The 24,222-nt window shown below is 35.6% G+C and overlaps 1 protein-coding gene across 10 annotated transcripts in view; it reads right to left on the bottom strand.

Annotated features, from left to right (window-relative positions):
* Positions 1–24,222, bottom strand: part of ARAP2 (ArfGAP with RhoGAP domain, ankyrin repeat and PH domain 2) — a 173,438-nt gene that overhangs the window by 76,951 nt on the left and 72,265 nt on the right. For all 10 annotated transcript variants that reach the window (XM_070506079.1, XM_070506080.1, XM_070506072.1 and 7 more), the window contains 6 exons: positions 20,842–21,016; positions 20,239–20,373; positions 8,548–8,692; positions 6,371–6,473; positions 5,538–5,736; positions 5,282–5,345 (listed from right to left, as the gene is read on the bottom strand). In XM_070506079.1, the coding sequence (XP_070362180.1) occupies positions 5,282–5,345; positions 5,538–5,736; positions 6,371–6,473; positions 8,548–8,692; positions 20,239–20,373; positions 20,842–21,016 (821 nt within the window). The remainder of the gene's footprint in view (positions 1–5,281; positions 5,346–5,537; positions 5,737–6,370; positions 6,474–8,547; positions 8,693–20,238; positions 20,374–20,841; positions 21,017–24,222) is intronic.

Genomic DNA, 24,222 nt, shown 5'->3' with positions numbered 1-24,222 from the left:
TGCAATATTTTTCTGTCTAAAGATACTCATACTATGCATATAGAGAAAATTACCATGAAGATTAAAATATGTATCTAAAGTGACTATATTCAGTGGATGATTATCAATTTATGATCTTTCCCAGTTCGGGGGTTCTTTCTCCTCCTTGCCTTTAAGAAACATTAATATATTTTAGCACTTTAATCAAAAGTAGACAAGGACACGGAAAAGATGTGAAATTAATTCATTAATTTATGATTTACAATTCTGGTTCAGTTGTTACTAGCACAAAAATAAAGGTTAAAACTTACAGCTGGTTGGTTTCTCTGTTTCAATTATTTACACTATCTCTATATGCCATCAACATGAAGAATCGAAAGTTGTTTTGTTTCCTAAAGCCACAATTTTATCTGTCATTGACAAGTCTTACACTTTTTACTTTATCTTACAGTCATTATTTCCTATGGGGCTAACAGATCAAAAGATGAAAAAGAGGGCAAAGCAATGAAATTCTCCTATTTTGATATAGTATTAAAACAGCTCTTAAACAATCACATCTATAATTAACTGGCCTTGCTTGAGTACTGGGAGAGAAGTACGCATTCCCTATCTTAGTAAATGGTACAACCATTCATTCATAAAGTCATCCAGGCCAAAAGCTTAGGAGTCCTTCTCCTTATCTTCTAGTTCATAAAGCAACTGAAAACCATCAGATTGGTATCTCTCTCAACATTCTACCAGCAGATCTAGAAAGCTACCAACATCCAAAACCATCCATCAATTCCTCTTTTCTTCCGGTTACCACTGAGGGACTTTGCTCTCTTGTTGTCATTTCTTTTACATCTTCAATCTCTCCCTTTTGTGTGTCTTTCCCACCAAAATTTAAAGTTGAACAAGTTCAATCCATCTAAAACAAATTGCACATATATTCTCTTCCTGGGTCAAAGCCCTATTAACCTCCAGACATCCTTGACAAACTGTCCTCACCAGCTATTTCAATTTACTCAGTTTCCAAACTTAGTCTAACCCAGTTTCTGCCTTTATCACTTCCCTTGTCCTCAAAGTCATAGGATGGACTCAGCATCACTTGTCCAATGGAGGATCTGTCCTCATCAGGCAGCACCTGACACCTTGACTATTCCTTCCTTCTTGAAACACTCTCTGGGCTTTGTGACATACTTTCTCTTGGTTTCTTTCCTCACTCTCTGAATAAACTAGCTTAATATCCCAGGGTAGCTAATCCTCCCTGACAACTGTCCCAGCCTCCAAAATGCTGCGTATTCATCAAGGCTCCAACACATCACTTCTTCCGTTCTCACACTATAGATACCCTGCAAGTGATCTTACGGCTTCCTTCTACATACAGGTAACTCCAAAGTATGAACCTCCACGCCACTGACCTTTACATGAACATCAGATCCACAAACATAACTTCCTTATACCAATTTCTCCTTAGATATTGACACTCACCTCACGTTCAGTATGTCTAAAATCAAACTCCTTATCTCCAAGTTTTCTCCCACATGTGCTCTTTTCCCACTATTTCCTATCTCGAGTCCATTTATTTGCATAATATATACATACACACATATATGTACATACACATGTGGGTATGTGAGTGTACAAATACACAGATATACACATGAGGCCCTCTTTTGCACCACACAAGGTGCCGTGTACACCTGCACACTCTTTCTTCTGTCAGTGTTTACAACCTAGTGCACTCACCATCTCCCGGGCTGATTCTTTACTAGCCACACTTCTGACCTCTCTTCTTTCTGCTTCATTTTTAATTAGGTAAACATCGTATGGATACATATTTTTTTCTTATAAAGAAAATTATCTTCTAATAAAATGCAGAAATTTTACATCCTGGTAACTTATATTATTTATCCAGGCTCCTGAGATTAATTCTTGAGAGTGATCTGTACAAAAGTATTGGTAAATTAATACTTAAGACTTGTTTTAAAAAGAAAAAATTGGGGGGTTGTTAAGTTACAAATTGACCTTGCCTTGATTTCAAAATGGATTATTCTCCTATCATATAGGAAGGCTGTTTTTAAGTGCTCAAAGTAGTGCCTCGTACATGGTAAGTTCTAAACATTGTCATCATTGTATTATTGTTACTATCAGAATATTATTAATTTGGAGAAAACAGGAAAATCAAGATAAAAGCATATGATAAATACAGTTGTTTCCAAATGGTATGTTTTGTATGGCAGCTATTCAAAGAGATTTAAGGAAAATAACTTGGTTTATATTTGTCCCTGTATTTCTCCTCTCCCATCCCAGTGCATCCCTTGTTCTTCATTTTCATAAAAATGCTTTCAACATAACTTGTGAATAACACACGTAGATAAAAACTTTGAAATTATTATCAAAAACATGATTAAGCAGCCTTGATCAATAATTTGGAATTCCATTAGTTTTTACTATGCCATGAACTCAGAGTGTATCTGAGTTCACTTCCTGATTCCCGTAGTCCAGGGAAAAGGTCAAGATATTACAAAATAATGTTTCGTCTTCTGGCTTCTGTATCTTGCATTCACAAATGCACAGCATGCAATAAGCACTAAATAAAAATTCATCAAATTGAATAATCTGAATCCATGTTTCACACGTTTTAATTAAAGCCTATGTATCACTGGTCAAACTCTTCATAGACTAAAAATGGTAGGAAAATAACCTGGCTATAGTAACCTGATAAAAAACAAATATAAATGATAAATAGAATAAATTCAACTAGCAAGTTTATTTGCTTAAGAACAGAAGCTCTGTGAGCTCAGATACCAAATCTGTATTGTTGACCATTTTTTCCTGCCATGGAGGCAGCAGGCATTCCATAAATAGTAATAGATGACTATAAAAACCACATTTGTGCTAGTATTTTAATAATATAATCCTATCTTTACACATTAGTACCTCATTATTATTTCTGAATATATAATTAATAGTACTCTGACAATAGAGTGAAACTATCATCAGTACTAAAAATCCCAATGTAAAGTATTATGAACCATTATAATCCCAGAAAGAAATAAGTGAAAGCACAAAATCCTAATTATGCCTCTAAATTAAAAGACACCCTCTGACATAAATATCTAATCAGCAATATGCTTGCTGTCTAAAGTTGGTGATGTCCTCTCATGAAATTGAAGAAAGGACAGGTTCATATAACTGTTGAAAGTCAATATTCATGTCACCAGGGCTGGCCCCGTGGCACAGTGGTTAAGTTTGCACATTCTGCTTCAGCGGCCAGGGGTTCTCTGGTTTGGATACCGGGTGCGGACTTGCAAACCTACATACCACTTGTCAAGCCATGTTGTGGTAGCATCCCACATATAAAGTAGAGGAAGATGGGCACAGATGTTAGCTCAGGGCCAGTCCTCCTCAGCAAAAAGAGGAGGATTGGTGGCAGATGTTAGCTCAGGGCTAATATTCCTCAAACAAACAAACAAAACCACAAAGACGTGGCAAGATAGAATATTTGTGTCACCAACAAGGGAAAAACTTAGAGGGAAGGCTAATTCAGCAATCTTTTATACTATGTTTTTTTGAAAATGATCTTGACCTCTTGTAAAGCCAAACATTCTGAAACAGTGTAATTAAGGGATTTTGAAGCAAATGACAAGAAATAAAGAAAAAAATAATTTGTTCAAGAGACTATATCTTCCTAATTGTTGTGATTTGACCTTAGCTACTTCTTCCTAGGCTCTTTCTCTAGATTCTCCTTCTCTTCCTGACCTCTAAATATTGGAGTCCTAGAGGCTACATCCTCAAGTCTATCTACACTCTTTCTCTAGGTGAATCTATCCAGCTTGTTGGCTAAATAACGTCAATATGCTTGACCAGTATGCTCAAACCTCTATCTCTACTGCAACCTCTCCACTTACTCCAAGACTTGTATACCCAAATGCCCACTTACCAGCTCCACTTTGCTATCAAACAGACGTCTCAAAGTTATCATTTCCAAAACCAAATGTTTGATCTACTACCCCAAACTTACTAATATCCTACCTCTACTCTCCTGGATTTGTTATCCGAAAAAACAGCACCATCATGTAATTGCTGTAATGTAATTCATGTAATTGCTCAGGCCAAAAACTTTGGAGTCATCCTTGACTCTTACACTCCTCTAACCCATCAACAGATCCTCTTGCCTCTACCTTTACAATATGTCCAACCACGCCTCAATGGTATATTATCAGATAAATTATCTCTTGCCTGGCTCTGCAGCAACATCCTACAGGGACACTCACTTTCACTCTCTCTTGTCTCCCAAAAGCTTATACATCTAGAATCAGAATAGTCCTTTAAAAACATAAATCAGGTCACTCTACTTCCTGGCTCTCAAACTGAGCAGCTTCTTATCATGATTAGAATAAAATTCAAATCTTTACATATCATGACCTGTAAGGCCCTATATGATCAGGCCCAGGGGTATCTCTGAAATCACTTCTTCCCACTATTTCACTCATTCAAATCTCCCCAGCCATAAGCAGCTTCCTCGCAGACCTTGAACATGCCAGGTACAATGAATTTTTAGAGTCTTCCAAAATACCCTTGACCTTGTGCCTGGAACACTCTATCCAGACTCTTGCACGGTTTGCTCCTTCACTTTACGCTGGTCTCTGACAAAGATACCTTCTCCAACCACGCTATCCAAAACAGAATACTGCTCCATCAGCTCTCTCTTTACCTTATTTTATTTCAAGCATTTAAAATAGATGGACACAATACTACATAACTGTTTTTTTGTCTGCTTATATTCTGTTTCCTCCACTAGTGTACATGCTTCATGAGAGCAGGGACCACATCTGTTTTATTCAACACTGTATCCCCAAAGCCTGTATCAGTATCTGATGCACAGTAGATGCTTATTATTTATTTAGAAAGTGAATAAATTTGAGAAATCAAGTTTTAGCTATATGCATGACACACATATATAAATGACTCAGGATATTATTTATACTCATCTTATAACCACACTGAAAATAAATTTACAACTACCAAAGTGCTTCCAAATACTTAAATGTGAATGTCCCAAAGGGACCTGGGTCAATAGAAAACTACAATAGTTGATCACACTGAGTTTGTCATAATAAATATAAAAATAAGCAAGTTTCATTGGTGTACTCTTTCTACTGAAGAGTACATATATATATATACACATACACACACACACAATTCAGAAAATTTCCAAGAAGCTATAAAATAATGGGTTCTACTCCAAGAAGATAACCAAAATATTCCGCTCTCTAGAGTAATTGCAATAAAGAATAAAAAGCAAAAGTGCACTTACCTCCCTTTTTCTACCAAGAGCAAGACATCCATTTTTTCCCCATTTTGAACCATTGTGCTGATTGCTGGAGGAAAAGAAGAAAAGCATGAACATATTTTTTAAAAACATTACACTAAATATCTATAAAGACACAATTATTAATATTACTTACTCATATGTTTTGGAGTGAGCCATCATAATTTTATGTATCAGCTACCATTACCATATGCAATAAAAAAATTGTGTCCAAAATATAAGATGAGAAAGAAAATCTTACTTAGCTCTTGTAGCCTTCTTAAGTGCATTCTATCTTCCTGAACTTCTTGCATTTGAAGGCAAAAACGCAAACTAGATTTGTCCATAGCAAACCAGCCTTTTCTCCACTGATCCAGAGCATGGCAGTCTTTGTAGTAGAGTTGACCAATCAAATCATAGTCAGCTTCTGTTAAGTTTTCAGCAACAAAGGGAACAAAATGCTGTTAAAACAAATACAGAAAAGTAATAAAGACAGTGAAAATAGGAAATCCCTTCTATAGCTACAGATATGAGGGAAGGTGGAAAAATTATCTTTGCTTTTCTATTTTAAACATTTCCAAGTAACCCAAATTTCAAAACATTTATTTAAACTTGCATTTTCAAATGACAGCATCTTAAACCACTTTTGTTGATATATAGAGAATCGAAATAGGAAGACATTCTCTTTGTTGATTTGGACATTTTTCAAAATGTCAACCTTCAATGTTTGTTTCCATTTGTATCTTTTACTCAATCTGTTCGTTTCCCCTTTGTGTACTACCATGAACAAGATAACTACCTATAAAAAGACATAGCCAGAAATGACTCTACAAGACTGGAAAGATTTTAATCATCAAAACGTGGCCTTAATTTGAAGAACGATTTCTTCAAGGTCCTACCCTAATTCTTTTCTGCTTAAGGCTCTAGGAAAGTAGTTCTTAATCTCTTTTGGCTACGACCTATGAAAATCTAATGAAATATGGACATTCTTCCCAGAATCTTGTATAAAATTTTCATGGACCTCTGAAACTCAACCATAGACCCTAAATTAAGAATCTTCTCTGGATTTGGGATGACAATGCAATATTTAAATACCTTGGCTATTGCCTCTGTCCATTTTCTTTGAGCTTGAGGTGTTTCAGCTCCAAACAAAAATGCACGTTCTGAGGGTAAATAAATCTCAAAGGTAAAGATGGGCCTAGAGCACACATGAATGAAAAAACACCACTGGTTACGTATGGCTTTTATTAAAAAAAATAACACGAAGGTCAAGTTTTTAATTAAATTCCTTTTGAAAACTGGAAAATGCTGTGAAATATATCTACCTACCTACCTATCATATTTTTCTGTTGATGGTTTATATTTTATTCAAATGAGTTAAATGGAACACACTGAATCAGAAAAAAGGAATATTCTTCTGATTAATCACTCTACTGCATGATTTTGTCGATGCCCAAGACACTCATCAGCTGGCTGATGTGGCAAAGGGCTCTCTTCTGTCTCCTCTTCCCTCTCGGACCACTCCTTCTTGATTTACTCTGACAAACTGTTCAAAGTAAATATCGTCCAAACAGTTCTCTAATTAGCCCTCTTATCTCACCTCACAAATTTTCCTTCCACCATTTCATCTTGTCCCAATTTCATCTCCTTACTATAGATTAAATTAGAGTAACACCCCATGTCCTGAATTCTTCCCAGGGTTCCTCATCCACAGTTCCCACTATTCCTGGGAACATACTAAGTATGCATGCTGCCATTACCTAAAAAACTCAAAATACCTCATATCAAAGTCATCTTCCTTCTTTCTCTTTTTTATCTCAAACCTGTTGTATCTACTTCATGTTCCAGTTAAGAGGCATCACCATCTACCTCATAAACAAGCTTAAAACCTTGGAGTTTAATTTATTCTCCCCCTTAACATCAGCTCTTCATCCAGTCAGACATTTAATCTTATGAGTTCAATCTGAAGATTCTCCCAACCCACTGTTTTTAATTATTTCTTCCTCTAGCTAAACTCTCAGTAATTATGGTCTGTCTTCCTCCGATCTTTTCCTTAGCACTTCAGCCAGCTTTCTTCCTAACATACAAATCTGGATAACTCCTCAGGGGCCACATTACTGAGTTCAAACTCTATAATTTGCTATTTAAGGCAATTCGGAATCCAGCTACAATTATGTCTTCACCACATCGCATTGCAGATGCTTTCTCCTGCACATCTACTTGTATCTGTAACATTCTATCAATAATGTTTTATTGTTGAATATGATTATATGCTGACATAAACTAATATTAATTAAATTGTATTTTATTTACTAATTAAGCAACTTAATACATAGAATGCACTTATTTTCACATTCCACAGTAAGCCACATTAAACTGATTATTCATTTAGAATAAAAGCACTATTAAGATTAAAACAAAAAGAAATCAGCTAAATCATGTTTGTTCACTTAAAAAATCAAATTAGATTTACTAGAAAACAACAGTCATTTCAACTAGTATATATTAATCATTATGTAATAACAGCAATGTTTTACGTAGTTTATATAAATAACATAGCCTTGCAAATCTCTTCCCTTTCTCATGTAAAATTTTTATTTAAATACTATATCCTTATAAAACTGATTTTTGCAGATTTTAGTATTTACATACTTTCATTAATTACAAAATGTGATAAGAAACTTTCGCAACAAAGATGATATATTCAAAAGTTCTCATAGAAATTCTATTAAACTACTTTGCCAGTCAAATATGTTAAATAAATAATGCTTACTCTTTAATTGCAACTTTTTTGAGCCATTAAAATGCAAAGTAGATCTTTAAGGAATTTAGTATTTTAATATGCTGTTAAATATATTAATATTTTATTTTAATGTGAACAAGTCATCACTGAACATTTTCGTTTGTCATCTATTTTAACCATGATACATTTAATGAATGCATAAATTTTGTCATTAGTCCACTATTTTAAATAATGAACAAATCATAAAAATTATTAGACTACGTATTTAGGAATGGAATGTTATAAATTTACTTAAAATTAGATGCAAACATATTAACCTTTCATATTACTTAATATTTTAATTTTCCTACTTTTTAGTGAATTCCCTAAGGAACATTCAGAAGCTGCAAAATGAGTAGGCTTCGAGAAACCATTAAACCATTCCACAAGAAGTAAGTGAAGAACTGAAATGATAACAAAACACCTATTACCTGGTATGATCAATATTAGAAAATACTTTCATCTCATACCTGCCTGGTGATAGACCTACCCAGTATTTAAATAGAAGTCCTCTTTGTGTACAGCCAGGCAGATAACTTCATTGATATTAATAGTGCCATTAGGTGTGGTAGACTTATCATTTTCATAGTAACTCAAGAAGCCTCCTTCCAAAACACACCACTTCTTATTAGTCTCTAAAAGTTAAAAAAAAATAATGAATTGAACGATATAATAAACGTACATTTTTTAAAAATACATGTTTTAAAAAGTGACTGCATTCAAATAAGTAAATTTATTAATTTCCTATTTTGTCTAAAGAGCATGCTACTGCTACACAGAATAAAAAGCTGTCACATTCTCTACTCTCAAAAAATTTATAATCTAGTAACAAAGGAAGTACAAGACAAAAATAACTATGACACTGATGACTAGAAAGCAGGCAGATCCATAAAGTGACTGCTGCAAAACAACTCTGAAATAGCAAAGACTGATGTTTGTACACACTATTAGGAGGAAAAAAAACAAGACTGTGGTTGAGGTTAGGTAGGTGTTTACGCAGAGGAAGAGCGATCAGACCTGCAGTGCCTTAATGCCTTGTTTAGGGGATTTAAAAGTCATCTCTAAGGGGTGAGCACACTATGACCTGTAGGCCAAATGCAGAGCATCACCTGTTTTTATAAATAAACTTTTATTAAAACACAGCCACATCCATTGGTTTATGGATTGTCTGTGGCTGCTTTCTTGCTACAAGAGCAGAGAGGACTTACAGCAGAGACCATTGGGCCCACAAAGCCTAAAATATTTAGCATTTGGCCCTTTTCACAGAAGTGCTGAGCTTTGATTTTATAGTTGATGGTGAGCCATTGAAATGGTTTCAGCAGAAGAATATAATCAGATTTGAATTTACACACTCTGCTTACAGTGAAAAATGGATTTGAGAAGGTGATGCTAGATGCAGGAGACCAGGTGGGACACTGCCAACGGAAGGCTAATTGAGAGATGAAGACGACTAAAAGATGGACAGTGGTAATAGGGATAAAGGAAAGAAAGAAGGGAGAGACAGAAGAGAGAAATGCACACATGAATGTGAGTGTTTTAAAGAGATAAAACATATATTGATCAGATGCAGGGAGGAAGGGAGAACTTATTAACGGTTGTATCGTTTTTAGCTTTGATTACATGGTGGGCAGCAATGCTTATTTTTATTTAAAAGAAAATAAAGTAGAAAGAGTTTTAATGCATGTAATACAAGTTTCTTCTGAGACACACTGAACTAGAAATACCAACTGGAAAGCCAAACAGAAATATTTATTAGGCAGATCACCCTCTGGATTTGCATCTTGGGCAAAAAAAAAGGTCTTGATAACTAGAAAGTCTTTACAATACAGGTAGTGATTAAAATTAAAAAGTAACCAAGTATAAAATCTCAGAAAACTTAAAATTGTAAGGACTAACAAATGTAGAAGGGTCCAGGAAAGCAATGAAGAAAATGAGAAGAGACAGTGTATAAAACAGAAAAAGGGTAGAGCATTTCAAAAAGGAGTAATTATCACTATCAAATATAGCAAAGAGATCTAATAAAATGAGGGCTGAAATATATCTGTTGGTCTTTGTAATAAGGAGGTAACTGCCCACTAATGAGATTTCTCTGAAAGAAGCCAAGTTGCAGCATATTGAAGACTAAATGGGGATAAGAAGTGAAACCAGTCAGGATAGATCAATAACCTATGTCATACAGGAAAGGCTACCATAAGCTCAAATGAAGGCATGAGCCATGGTTAAGCAAAATGGCACTCAAAAAATGTTTGCCAAACTGGACTGACGATGAACATTTTCTTTCTCAAGAACAGAGAAAATAAAGAGAAGAACTAGAAAGATACCATTAGATATTGAGGTAAGATTATTTAACTATAATGGCATTCCACTCAGCTAACCCAATTTCTCCAAGACTGGATGTAGGCACAACCTCTCCTAGGCTCTTCTCCAACCCTCTATTCCTCTCCCCAGGCCAACTTAAGTATTTTCCTGTGGCATCCTTAGCTCTATGTGGACCCTAAGAAGGTAGAATTGGAAATCAAAGACTCTGGGTTCTAATAATGCCTCCGTCACTAAGTAAGTACCCTTGAGAACAAAATTAACCATTCTGCTCCTCAGGTTCTTAATCTGTAAAAGGAGATAAGAAAAGCATCTGACTCACAGGATCTTGGTGGTGATTAAACGATGCAACACATGTAAAGCACATAGAAAAGTGACTCTACATACGGCTGTTCAAATACATTCTACCATTTTATTAGAATAATTTCCATTCAATATAACAATTTAAAATGCTATTTTTAAATATAAATGCAATATTTTAACAATATAACAATTTAGATTTGCTCATTTATCCAGAAATGCTCTAAGCTACTTGAGAACAAGGACTGTATTTTCTATTCTCAAGAATCACCACATTGCTTAGCCTAGGGAAAGTTTGTTGAAATTATTATTTTCATTTATTAGGAAGTCAAGTTATTGAGCATGGAAATGGCTCAGATGAGGTTGCCAACATTAAGAGAAATCCAAAGATAAGAAATGTGTTAAAGAATCAATAGAAGAATCATAAATGGAATTCCTTTTAACCATAGGAGTATGGATCCATGTATGCATCTCCATTCCCTCTCAAAATTCCAAAATAATGACATTGTAGATAGAAAGTATAAACTCAAAAGGACAAAGAAAATCAAAGAGACTCAGAGTACACAGGAAACAACTGATTTGTCTGACAGGCAAAAGCTGGCACCTTCAGATATGCAAAAGAAGTCAACAAGAAATAAGCAATGTTCTACGTACATACTTCCAGAAAGTCTCAGAGAGACTAATACTTTAGGAAGTGTAGGATAAGAAGTAGAACTGAACCAAGTTGATTATACAAAGGCAGTTAAGTCCAGATATTATTTTCTACCCTGTGCTAAGCAGCTAAGCAGCAATCACTCCTCACTCATGTGGAAGTTGGGTCCTTTACTCCAGAGAAACTGGACCAGCCAGATTCTAAACTAGGAGACAGACTCAAGCGTTGCCTGTAGGTAAGGTGCCATTCTGGAAACAAAGTGTTTACATGACATTCTACAGAACTCCTAGTTACCTCCCCACATTAATATCCAAAATGCTGGAGCCAATGATAACCAACACCCCATGCCAGTACTCAGCAAGAGACTAGTGGAGTCTTCTGACAACTGATCCCAAATATTTAAATGAAAGCTTCCAATATGAAAGACAGAGCTCAAAGACAAAATAATAATACATTTTGAAAACTATGATTAATATCAGACTGTTAAGGAAAGATACTGCAGCCATAAACAAGAACAGGATGCTCTAAAGAGAAAAATTAGGAACAAAAAATAATTTTAATAAAAATACATCATAAATTTTTAAATTAAAAAATAAGAGAAAGCTTAGAAAAGGAACTCTTCCAAAAGTAAAACAAGAGAGAGAAAAAAGATAATATAAGATCCTTATGGGTTCAACATCTACCCAACTTTCTTCTAAGAAAAGAGAAAAAGAATAGATGAGAAAATTTATCAGACACATGGATAATGTCTAAGAATGAAAAAACAAGGACAAATATCCGTTTCCATTAAAACTATATGTATGTATGGCTTTGGTAAAATAAAAATTAGACATAAAAATTCTTTATAAAGATCATCAATTAATGTGTTGCATCCAGATTATGTTAAAAAACAAAAAAGAAAAGAATTTGTTGCTAATCCAAAAGGCTTGGTTCCCTAACCAGCAATTCTCAGCAATCTCAAAGGTTTAGAAGCAGAAGCAGTGAAAATGGATGGAAAAGGTTGGCCAAACTATTATCTGATAGTCCTAGCACAGGTAGAAGAGAATTTGAAAAGAAAGAAGTAATTCTGGAGGGTGGCAAGAATGCTTCTGAAACCACAATAGGGATACACATAAAGGTAGAAGAGGGGTGATGAGCCAGAATAGGAACTGGTCCAGGGTTAATGAACAAGAGTAACAGAAAGGGTCAAAGAACTACATATAAATTAAGGCTCAACCACAAAAATATAATCTTGGAATTAACATTACTTTAAATGTATACACTGAGTCAAACTCTGCTAATGCATCAACTATAAGATGTATAAGATGAGGTTATCATTTTGGAAAGTACAATAAATTATACAGGTTAAGAGGACATTTAAGCTAAGGCAGCCATGAAAATAAACAATGGTCAATAAACATGAAAAAATATTGGAAAAAATGAAACAGGCTAAAGATGATTGTTACTGACTATGGAAATGATAAAGGGGGGAGAAGTTATTAATTACTACAATTTAATTGAGTACTTAATAACGGAAGTCAGCAACTACTTCCTAAAGGCTGTGTATGCTTTATCGCTTCTAATTGTGAAAATAAAGTTCGGAGTCGTTTCCAAAAAGATGCAATGCTTATTTGCTAAAGTGGAGTCTGATGGAAGACAATGGAGCTGAGAAGAAGCTGTCATTTCAGATATAGCTCTGTTCAGGTTTGTTTGATTCCTATTGAATTCTGAAAATTGTGTGCAAATATAAGGTATGTGTTTACTACTTCAGTCTTCTAGTGGGTTTTATATTATTATACATTCCAAAAGTACCCATGTTACTCCTTGCATTTAGCTTATTTCCCAACTGCATCTTTGGCACTGAAAATGTAAACACAAAAGAGGTCAAACAACAGGGATGAACACCAACCAGACACAATGATTTTATATAATCTGCATTTGCATTGCCAAAATTTGTTATTAATCCTCATCACTCCTTTTTAATTCTCACTTTAAAAAACAAAAACAATGAACCTTGCTAATAAAAAAACAAAAAAATTACCCGTTTCCTACTGAAAGACATTAATGTGAAAATTAAATTCTGAAAGATTTGTTATTTTCTATGGGTTTTAATGATGTAATTCAAAGTCTACAGTTTGCCAATAACTCTTTGAATGAGTAGGGTAAAATATTAAAAACTCAAATGTTTCGAAAAAGTAAAGATAGGAAGGAAAGATTATGTGAAAATTTGTTTCCCTAGATAAAAGGAATTACTTCTTAATTATCACCTCCCCATCCTGTTTCTGGACTCTAGAGACCATATAAACAAATTATAAGTTACTGCTAAGAATTAAATTATATAAGCAACCCTCAACATTGCATTTAAAATATACATTGGATCTATAGACATTAAGGCTAAAAAACAAGGTCTATAAATACAGATATAATGAATAAAGTCTGTAGATCAGATAATTTCCTAATTTTGATCACTCTGCTGTGGTTACTTCAGAGAACGCCTTTCTTTTTAAGAAATACACACAGAGGTACTTAGGACTAAAGGGTCATCAAATCCGTGACTCACTCCTCAGTAATTCCGAAAATATGCATATACGCACACATACGTATGTGTGTATATACATGCACACAGACACAGAAACAAAGAGGATAAAGCAAATGTAAGACGTTAATATTTGGGATGGCTGGGTGAAAGGCATATGAGAATTCTTTGCACTAGCAACTTTTCTATATATTTGAAATTATGTTAAAATAATTAAAAGTAAAAAGTTAAAAGAAAATATATATGATGTTACTCTTTAAATTTCCCTTTATCATAGGAGGGGGTGGTGGTCAGAAGAAGAAGAAAGAAAACAAGATGATGTGTTTAGCCTCAAAAACCATCATGAGGAGAAGCACTCAAAGGGTAGAAACACTGAGAGCTGTCCGGTCCCCGTATTCTGAGAAACAGACTGCCAAAGGGAACATGGAGGCATAACTGGCAGAAGAAAGCAGCACAAAGAATGTGTTTATGGGTACGGGAAAAGAAAGTTCACAGAGACCCAATCAATTTTTACTGGAAGGTGACACATTGTTCCAGGGCCCTCAAATCCTGAGTCACACTGTATACCTTGCACAACTAGATGAAAATCACAAAAGGCCATAATTTTTAAATAACTATTACTAATGACTATTTCTAAAATCTAAGAAAAAGAAAAGTGAAAGCATGAATCAATTGGACTTATGAAATAATTTTGAAACATCTGAATAACCTTCATAAAGAATAAAGCAAAAAAGGTACATTTATTCAGTACATAGATAATCACTGGCACAGATTAGGAAATTCAACCCCCTGTCCTGAGACAGTTTGTAATCCAATCTAAGAGGAGTGTGTTTGGAATAATAACCATCAGGAGATCCCTTTATAGAATCTTTCATGGAGGGAAGCCACCCTCAGACTGGAGTGATAAGAAAAAATCTTATCATAAAATAAAGAAAATTTTCATGGAAAAATACAGCTTTTGAAATAGTCGTGTATGACTGCAAAGGCATGTTTCTAAAGTAGCAAAAAATGCATTCTGAACCACAATCATTCCATAATTCTGGGAAAGAACAACGTGAGGAAAGTCACAGAAAGGGGAAACTGCCTAAAACCTATTTGGCCAGAGAATGAGATTACACGTGAAGTTAGGAAATGGGAAAGAACGAGGAGACTGCAGGCTCGCAGCAGAGGCCAGGCCCCAGGAGTCTCACATGACAGGTGTTCAGAACTTAGCTCCTTTCTCAGTAGACAAGTGGGAGCCATTGGAAGGTCTTAAACAAAAAGTGCCAAATGCGTGATGCCTGAAATAAATGTAAACGCAGAACCTAGTTATGTAAATTCTAATGGGAAACAAATGACAAATCTCTTTAAAAAGGTGAGTGCAAATTCACCTTAACTTAGAAATATGGCTTGAGATTTAGTCCTGCAGCATTATCACCACTATAACCCTTGATTAGTCATTTTTATAAGTGAAAAATGTGCCAGAGGTCGGACAAGGCAGGCACAGATATTACCTTGGAGGATTTATAATAACAAAGCTATGACAGGAAATCTTGACATTCCTGTTCACTTGGGAAGCAATGAAAACCTTTAACAAAATTATGCTCAATTGCATTTGTCTGCTTAAGCCAATTCAGACATGCTCTCCTAACTCTGACTTTGAGAAATGTCGATACCCTTTGTGACACCCTCTCTGCTACAGAAGTCTTACTGTTAATTAGCTACCAGAAGATGTCCACCAGAAATAAAACTTGGGCCACAGACTGGGTAACGCTCAGGACACAAGCTGTTTCATAGACAAGAGGTAATGTGTACCGTGGCTGGACTGGCTGAATGAGTTGTTCGTTCCTTCTATTCAATCTCGATGCTTTTACATCAGGGAAGAAAAACACTGCTGGAACTCACTCAAACAGAGGTAAAGGACTCCAGAGGTGACCTATTGAAATACTACTATGAAGTGATATGGGTACTATAGTTGGGTACCTTGGTCGTCAGCTACAGCCTGGAGGATATACCTAAACTCAAAGGCTAAGTGGAAACCAGAAGCAGCTGTGTATACGAACAGCCCCTCTGCTCCTCCTCTGCATCCCCTCATCATATTTATGTGCCCTGCACTCTGCTACACATTTTACATCCATTAACTCATTGAATCCTCAGACCAATCTACTAGGTCAATTCTATTATTACACCCCCCTTTGTTGTACCTCGTCCACAGCTGCAAACAGTTAATTGACTTTCCCAAGATCACACAAGTACTTAGCATCAGAGCCAGGGGTAGAACCCAGGCAGTCAGCTTCAGAAGCTACCCTCTTAATGACTTCACACAGTGCCTCTCTGTGTCTGCTATGTGTGTGAAGCATGTATGTCCACTTGTAAAATGTACTAGAGTAGAGCAGGGGTCATACTTTCTAATACGCACATGCACAATAAATCTGAGACAGTTACGGCGAAACTACTATTTTTTGAAACCATGAAGTTGTTTCCTGATGAAGAATTTCCTCAACTGATGGTATTCAGCGTCCACTGAAAATAGAAATACACCCTAGGAATCCTTTTCATTTAAAATAAATGTGTTTTAGGCTTGGAGAAAGATTTTTAAAGTATACAATCTAGGCATTTAGGGGGAAAAAAGATCTTCAAAATCCCTCAATTCTAATCTATGAAATTAAATATAAACAGATGATAGGAATTACAAGTAAACCATATCAACCACTTTCTTTTTAAAAATCAAACACTCTGCCAGCAAATCAAGGTAAGATATCAAGCAGAAAAAATATGGTTGCAGGGAGAAAACAGAAAACAAGACCAGGATGCTATTACTCAGCTCTATACTTAGGTTTAACAAGAGCTATCCGTCTTTCTTTTCAGGAACACTAAATTGAGAAGAAAAAGAAAAATACAGATCAGTCTTCATAACCAGAGGCTAGAAGAACTTCAAATCTTAAAAACCTGAGCTGACAATCTGAAACCTCTGTAACTCTCTGAAGGACTGCATGCATTTTATTCCTTGACTTTTTTCTTTGTTTCTAATCATTTTGCTCTACGGCCGTACTGACAAGCACTGATAGAGTGGCGCAGTCCAGGTGCTTGCTGTTCAGAGGCAAAGGTGCCAACCACACTTTAATCTCTAAATCTTTCCAAATAATTCATTTTTTTTCATAAAGCTGGTGCTCAATAGGAGTAACAACACTAGAGAATCTTGAGGGAGAAAAGGAAAAAAGAAAAAATCACCAGAACTTGATGTTTCTCGGTAGTTCAACTTTTTCTTCTTCAGTTTTACATCGGCTCTTTCTGAACCAAATATGTTCTATTCAGTACTTTCATATGCAGGCCAAAACAAAATACTAACAAGTCACTCACACTTGTACAATGGTAGCAATACAATTAGAGATATGGTCATTTATTCAATAAGTATTTATCATGTGACTACTATGTTTTGACACTGTTTTAGGTACCAAAGATTTGATAATCCTCACTAAGCCAGAAAATGCTAATGCCTCATTGAGCTTCCACTCCAGAGGGAAAGAAAAACAAAGCAGTGAAGGAGGGATCATCTTCACGTGGTAAGTACTGTGAGGGAAACAAGCAGCACAGTATGAAAGAGGAGAGCAGTGGTGGGAGCACACTTTTGTAGGGCTCCAAAGAGATCTCTCCAACTAGGTAGCACTGAACTGATCCCGGAAAGATGAGAAGGAGTCAGACTGAGGGAAGCACTCTCCCTGCAGAGTGAACAGTGACCACAGAGGTCCAGAAGAGGCAGAAAGGAACACAGCATGTTGCAGGAAGAGAGAGGAAACCAGTGTGGTTAGGCATGTAGCACAGGGAGGAAAGAGATGAGATGACAGGGGGAAGATATGAGAAGGTCTTTTAGGTCATAATAAGGAGCAGGGCTGGAGTCTAGAATGGGAAGCAGCTGAATATACTTGAGCACTGGAAATAGATGATCTGACTTACATTTTTATAGATTGTTAAGTCTACTTTTTAGAGAATGGTTTTGGAGGGAAGCTATCTTTAGAAGAAAGATATTGGCAGACAACTAAGGTAGGTATTACAGCCCTGGCAGGACATGGTGGTGGCTGGGGCTATGATGATATGAGTGGAGATGGGGAGCAGCCAACTGATTCACGCTCTGTTCTGAGTTTGAAATGATAGACCTTGCTGACAAAAAGAAATGAGGACCCTCAAAGAGTGTCTTGCAAGGAGATTATTTTTTGATGAAATCATATCTGTGAGCTGCATAGCCAAAGTACAGACATTCAACTTCATATTACTTAAAATAGCATCTTCCAAAATGAGAAAACATCCCTAATTAAATTACATACACAAGAATGCACCAGTTTCTGGTTTTTGAAATAAGTTTTAACAAAAAAAAATCCATAGTTAATTTATAAAAGATAAAAGAACGATTTAGTTACAAGTTTAAAACATCAATTCAGTCCTCAAGTGATTAACAAAAACAATCCATTTCAAGGAAATACTAAAACAAACTAGTAAGTAAATAAATATTATAACCACAATTGCCAAAAAGTAAATAAAAGCTTATTTTAAGCCTGCAGAGTGTTTATGATATATTGAAAAGCTTTAGGAAGAAAATCTTATATTTCAAATTCCCTATTTCCTCTTTTTATAAGTGGTTTGAAGGATGGGGCTAGGATCTCCTACTATTTAGAAGAAACATTCCAGAAACCTTGTAAACTTATTTATGAGTATATTAATTGTCTTATTATTCAATTATTTTAATAATTGTTTGTTGTTTTTTTGCTGAGGAAGATTTGCCCTGAGCTAACATCTGTGCCAGCCTTCTTCTATTTATATGTGGGTTGCCACCACAGCATGGCTACCGATGAGTAGCGTAGGTCTGCGCCCGGGAACCAAAGCAGGGCCGCTAAGCAGAGCACGTCACACTTAACAACTAGGCCACAGTGCCAGCCCCTTAATAATTGCTATAGTCAATTCACAGATTATTCAGTTACTTTTTCCCTCCTTCTGATCAGTCAACTTTTGACTACTTAAGGGTTAAATACTGATAAGGAGCAAGAGAAGATGAGAAAATCTCTGTAAAATCTGTCACTTATTATTGGTTAGGTTGAATAAATGAAGATATCAAAACCAATTGCTGAAAGAACCAAAAATATCTACACTCAAAGGATAAAAATGCTCCGCCATCCTAGTGTCACTCAGCTATTACATTTTAACTAAGGCCAAACTGTTACAATAACAACTATAATACAAATTAGATGTAAAATTCTGCTTCAAGCTGAGCTCCTCTATTTCTCATGTGAAAATCTGCATAATATCAACTATCTTGCAGTGTTTGCATGAGGATTACAATTAACATACGTAAAGTACCTAAAGCAATGCCTTACACATAGTACATGCTCACTAAAGGACAGCCACTGTTTCCAGGAAAATCTATCTAAGTATAGTTAGTCCCAATATAATTCTGATTAGAGATATAATTTTTTTGTTGGAAATAAAGTGTTTTTACTGAAATAATCACTTCCAAGGTATAAGGATCAGGATTAGCGCTCTAAAGTGAGTTTTTCATCCTATTTTTCCTTTGAGTAATACAGCTGGATTATACTACCTAGGAAATTAATATGAGGGTCCGGAGTCCCTGAACGCCCACCATCAATTGCCCTGTACAGCTTAATTTCTCTTAAATTCTCTTTGTTCCAGTAAGACAGATCTCATTATATTTTTCTGCCTATATTTTTAAAATTAGTTCACATGTCTATAACATGAGCATGAGGCCTGTGTCTTACTCATTTTTGTATTCCTAATGCCTAGTAAATGCCTGACACAAAGAGCTGGATGGATAGATGGATAAATGGCTATTGTGACTCTGCTCAGATAAGTCCTCAAACCTAGAATAGCTTGTTAAATCAAATTAATTCCCATTATTTTTCTGAACCCACGCTTAAGCTTTATTTTACTTACACAGACACACACACACACACACACACACACACTTATAATCAGAACAAAATGAACTACTTCATATCACCTAGTATGCTGATAGAATATGTCCTGGAAACTTGTCAGTTCTTCCTATGTGCTGCCATTTATCTATATTATCTCCCCAGTTAGGATGGCTGTCCTAAGGGAAGGGGCTGAGTTTCACATTTCTTTGGAACAACCCTTAAATCCTGAAGCAGAATTGGCTGGCCCTAAGGTAGACATCAGTGAATCCTGTTGAGAAGCCATTCAGCATTCCAACCCAGTGGTAAGTCCCTGATGCACCGCGTGAAATAATATCTGTGCCTGGAAGCATTTATAAATCCTCAAAAAATATTTCTCTACTGCAAGATCCAATTCAACACCTTAAGGGAAAAAACATCAAAATTTAAACCTAATAGTTTTGATAATGAAATAAAGTTTTATCGGATAACAAAATCTAAATGGAGCAGAAAAGATACCTTCAAGCAGTTTTTTCTCTGAAGAGAGTTTAGAAGCAGCAGAAGGGACCTGATACAGAAAGTCACAGAGGAACACGGACTGACAGGACTCTTGACTTAATCCACCTTCAGAATGAACGTCATGTTGAGGGAAATCTAGAACAATTACACAAATAATACATTTGAAATATAAAATGCAAACAATTTTCCCTTTGCTTATGAATATGTATGAGAGTTTTGATCTAAAAGAAAAACTACCTCAAATATGCCACAGAACAAATACACAGAGATGTTTATTGCACTTGGCATACAATTTGCAAATAAGCACTTAAGTTGTGTTTATTATTCATATATGAAAATCAGATTTAATTTTGGTAAAAATGATTATGTGGGATTAACTATTTTAATCTTCCAGTTATAAGATTAAAGAAACATAAGATTTATTTCCTAAACTTTTTCTTGAAATAAAATAAAACATAGTCTTAAGCATGTTCCATCTTTTTAGTCATCACCTTTTTTTTCATTCTGATGATGTTTCTTATTTGAGAAATGAACAGATGTGTGCTTCACTCCTTTTAGGGATATGGCAGAGGAGAGCAGGGTCATGCCGGGATAAAGACTAACCTGAGAATTTGTTATGGTGGAGAAATTCCATTTGCAGACTCTGTCCAGCCTTCTTGGCCAGCAGATAGGGGGTGCTATGCACAGGGTCTCCAGTTGCACACATGACATCTGCTCCACTGAACAGCAAAGCCATCGTTTCCAGAACATCTGACTTCACTACAGCAGCACACAGAGCCTGCTCGTTAAAAGAAAATATACCTTTCAAAAGAAGAAAATACAATTCTAGCTATTAAGATGAGTGAACGTCTGCTAATCATTTATAAGATGAAGTCTGTATTCCTTTTTAACTAAGATAGCTAATAATAATTATGCCCTGAATTAAGCAACAGTCTCAAAAGGCCTGCTTCATATGAATTTAAATTACAACCCAAGACCTCCAAATTTCAAATCATTGTTTTATTGCTGTGATGTTCTAAACTTTCCCATCCATCGTATTTTCTTTGGAAGACATGTTTTATGCTTATACACTATGATAATGGCTGATGCTCAGATAATTCAAAACACTTCAAATGTAATAATGAAGTATTGAAAAGATTCACGCACCCCTATGTTCACTGCAGCATTATTCACAATAGCCGCAACTTGGAAACAATCTAAGTGCCCACCAATAGATGAATGAATAAAAAAGATGTGGTATACATAAACAATGGAATACTACCCAGCTACAAAAAAAAAAAAGATGAAATCTTGCTGCCATTTGCAACAACATAGATGAAGCTTGAGAGTAATACGCTAAGCAAAATAAGTCAGATGGAGAAAGTCAAATACCCTATGATTTCACTGATATGGAAGATAAAAAACAACAAACAAACACATAGATACACAGAACAGATTGGAGATTACCATAGGGGAAGGCAGGTGGGAGGAGAGTGATGGATGGAAACTAGACTTTTGGTGGTGAACATGATGCAGTCTATACAGAAGTTGAAATATAATGATGTGCACCTGGAATTTATATAATGTTATAAACCAATGTTATCTCAATAAAAAACAAATTAAAAAATAATGAAGTATCCACTAAATGTTTTGTCATATGAATATTGTATGTATGTATGTATGTATTTTCTAGTAATCAGGATCTGTAGAATCTTTGACAGATGAGCACCAAGTAAATTCAGGATTATTCCTTTTGTAGGGGTGGGAGTATGGGTTGGGAGGAGGAAGAGCAAGCAAGAGGCAATAAAACAACATCACTCACTTGTGTTATATACCATCATTATACAAAGACTAGGAATTGCTGGAACCTGATTTTTTTTATTTTTTATTTTTTTTGCCTTGAAGTAATAAGCTGCCTTCACATCTCTTCTCATTCTTTCTTCCTGTTTTCTCATTTTATTGCCTTCTCATTTGCTTCCAAACACACTAATTTTGGCACCTTGATTCCATCTGACTTTCTAGCCTCGGACTCACCACTTTATCTCCTTCCTGACATGGTGCACCAAGACAGATCACTGGTTAATTTGCCTCTGTACTGCAACTCCAGGATAATTGCTCATTAAATATACTAACAGGCGGCTCAGAAGGTACAGCCAGGAAGTCCCAGGACTCATTCACAGTTCCAGCCCGGGACATGAACTGTTAAAAAAAGTACTTATTTTCTCTACCATGGTCTAGCTGACCTCCAGAATTTCCTCTGTTTTAGAATCAAGAAGCCTGAATTCTTGTACCTAACTTCGTACTAATTTGCGAGGTGAATCCGTTCTCCTCCCTGGATCTTAGTTTTCCTCACCTGCAAAATAAGGGTGTTGGAAAATAAACAGCTAACATCCTTCCACTGGAAAAGCCTTTGACTGCCCTCATTAATCACGTGTGTTTCCTCTTTCTCTCTCATCACCCTAGTGTTTCCCATCACAGCACACTGTATTTGCTATAGTAGATATAGAATCTAGCTGTCTATGGTCAGTTTCCCCTACTTGACTACGACTCTCAGGAATAAAAGAAGTACATTTACTTTTTACTACAATTGTATCCCTAGCACCTAAAAAAGAACTCAGCAATTGCTGTGTGTGCAATAAATACCTATCCACCAAGAACACTCAATGGGGAAAGGATAGTCTCTTCAACAAATAGTGTTGGGAAACTGGATAACCACATACAGAAAGATGAAACTGGACACCTATCTTACACCACACGCACAAATTAACTCAAAATGGATTAAAAAATTAAACATAAGACTCGATACCTTAAAACTTCTAGAAAAAAACATCGGAAAGAAGTATCTTGACATTGATCTTGGCAATGATTTTTTCGATATGACACCAAAGGCATAAGCAGGAAAAGAAAAAGTCACTAAGTGGGACTATATCAAATTAGAAACCTTCTGCAAGGCAAAAGAAATGACGAACAAAATGAGAAAGCAACCTACAGGATGGGAGAAAATATTTACAAATCATACACTGGATGAGAGACTAATATCCAAAAAATATACAGAACTCATAGACCTCAACAGTAAAAAACAAACAATCCAATTAAGAAAGGGGCAGAGGAATTGAATACACATTTTTCCAAAGAAGACATCCAAATGGTCAACAGGTACATGAAAAGACTCAACATCATTAATCATCAGGGAAATGCAAATCAAAACCACAATGAGATATTACCTCACACATGTCAGAACGGCTATTATCAACAAGACAAGAGATAACAAGTGTTAGTGAGGACGTGGAGAAAAGGCAACTCTCATGCACTACTGGGAATCTAAATTGATTCAGCCACTATGTAAAACAGTACAGAGGTTCCTCAAAATATTAAAAATACAACTACCATATGATCCAGCAATCCAACTTCAGGGTATATATTCAAAGGAAATGAAAACGGGATATCAAAAAGATATCTACAGTCTCATGTTTATGGCAGCATTATTCACAGCAGGCAAGATATGGAAACAATCTAAGGGTCCATCAATTGATGCCTGGATAAGAAGATGTGGTATAGATATATACAACAGAATATTATTCAGCTATGAGAAAGAAGGAAATCCTACCATTTGGGATAGCATGGATGGACCTTGAAGGCATTAGGCTTAGTGAGGTTAGCCAGACAGAGAAAGACAAATATTGTATGATATCATTTACATGTACACTCTAAAAAAGCCAAAGTTGTAGGAATAGAGAGTAGAATGTGCTTACCAAGGGCTAGGGTGGGGAGGAAAAATTGGGGAGATGTTGTTTAAGGGTACAAACTTACAACTAGAGGATAAATACGTTTTGGAGCTCTAACACACAGCATAGTGATTGTGGTCAACAATACTGTATTATATACTTCAAAATCGCTCATACATCTTAAAAGTTCTCACTACAAAAAAGAAATAATTATGTCACGTGATAGAGGTGTTAGCTATAGCTACTGTGGTAATCATACTGCAATACCTAAATGTATCAA

This window comes from Equus asinus, chromosome 3 (genome assembly GCF_041296235.1).
Source record: "Equus asinus isolate D_3611 breed Donkey chromosome 3, EquAss-T2T_v2, whole genome shotgun sequence".
Lineage (NCBI taxonomy): Eukaryota > Metazoa > Chordata > Mammalia > Perissodactyla > Equidae > Equus > Equus asinus.
This window is presented reverse-complemented; position numbering and strand designations above follow the sequence as displayed.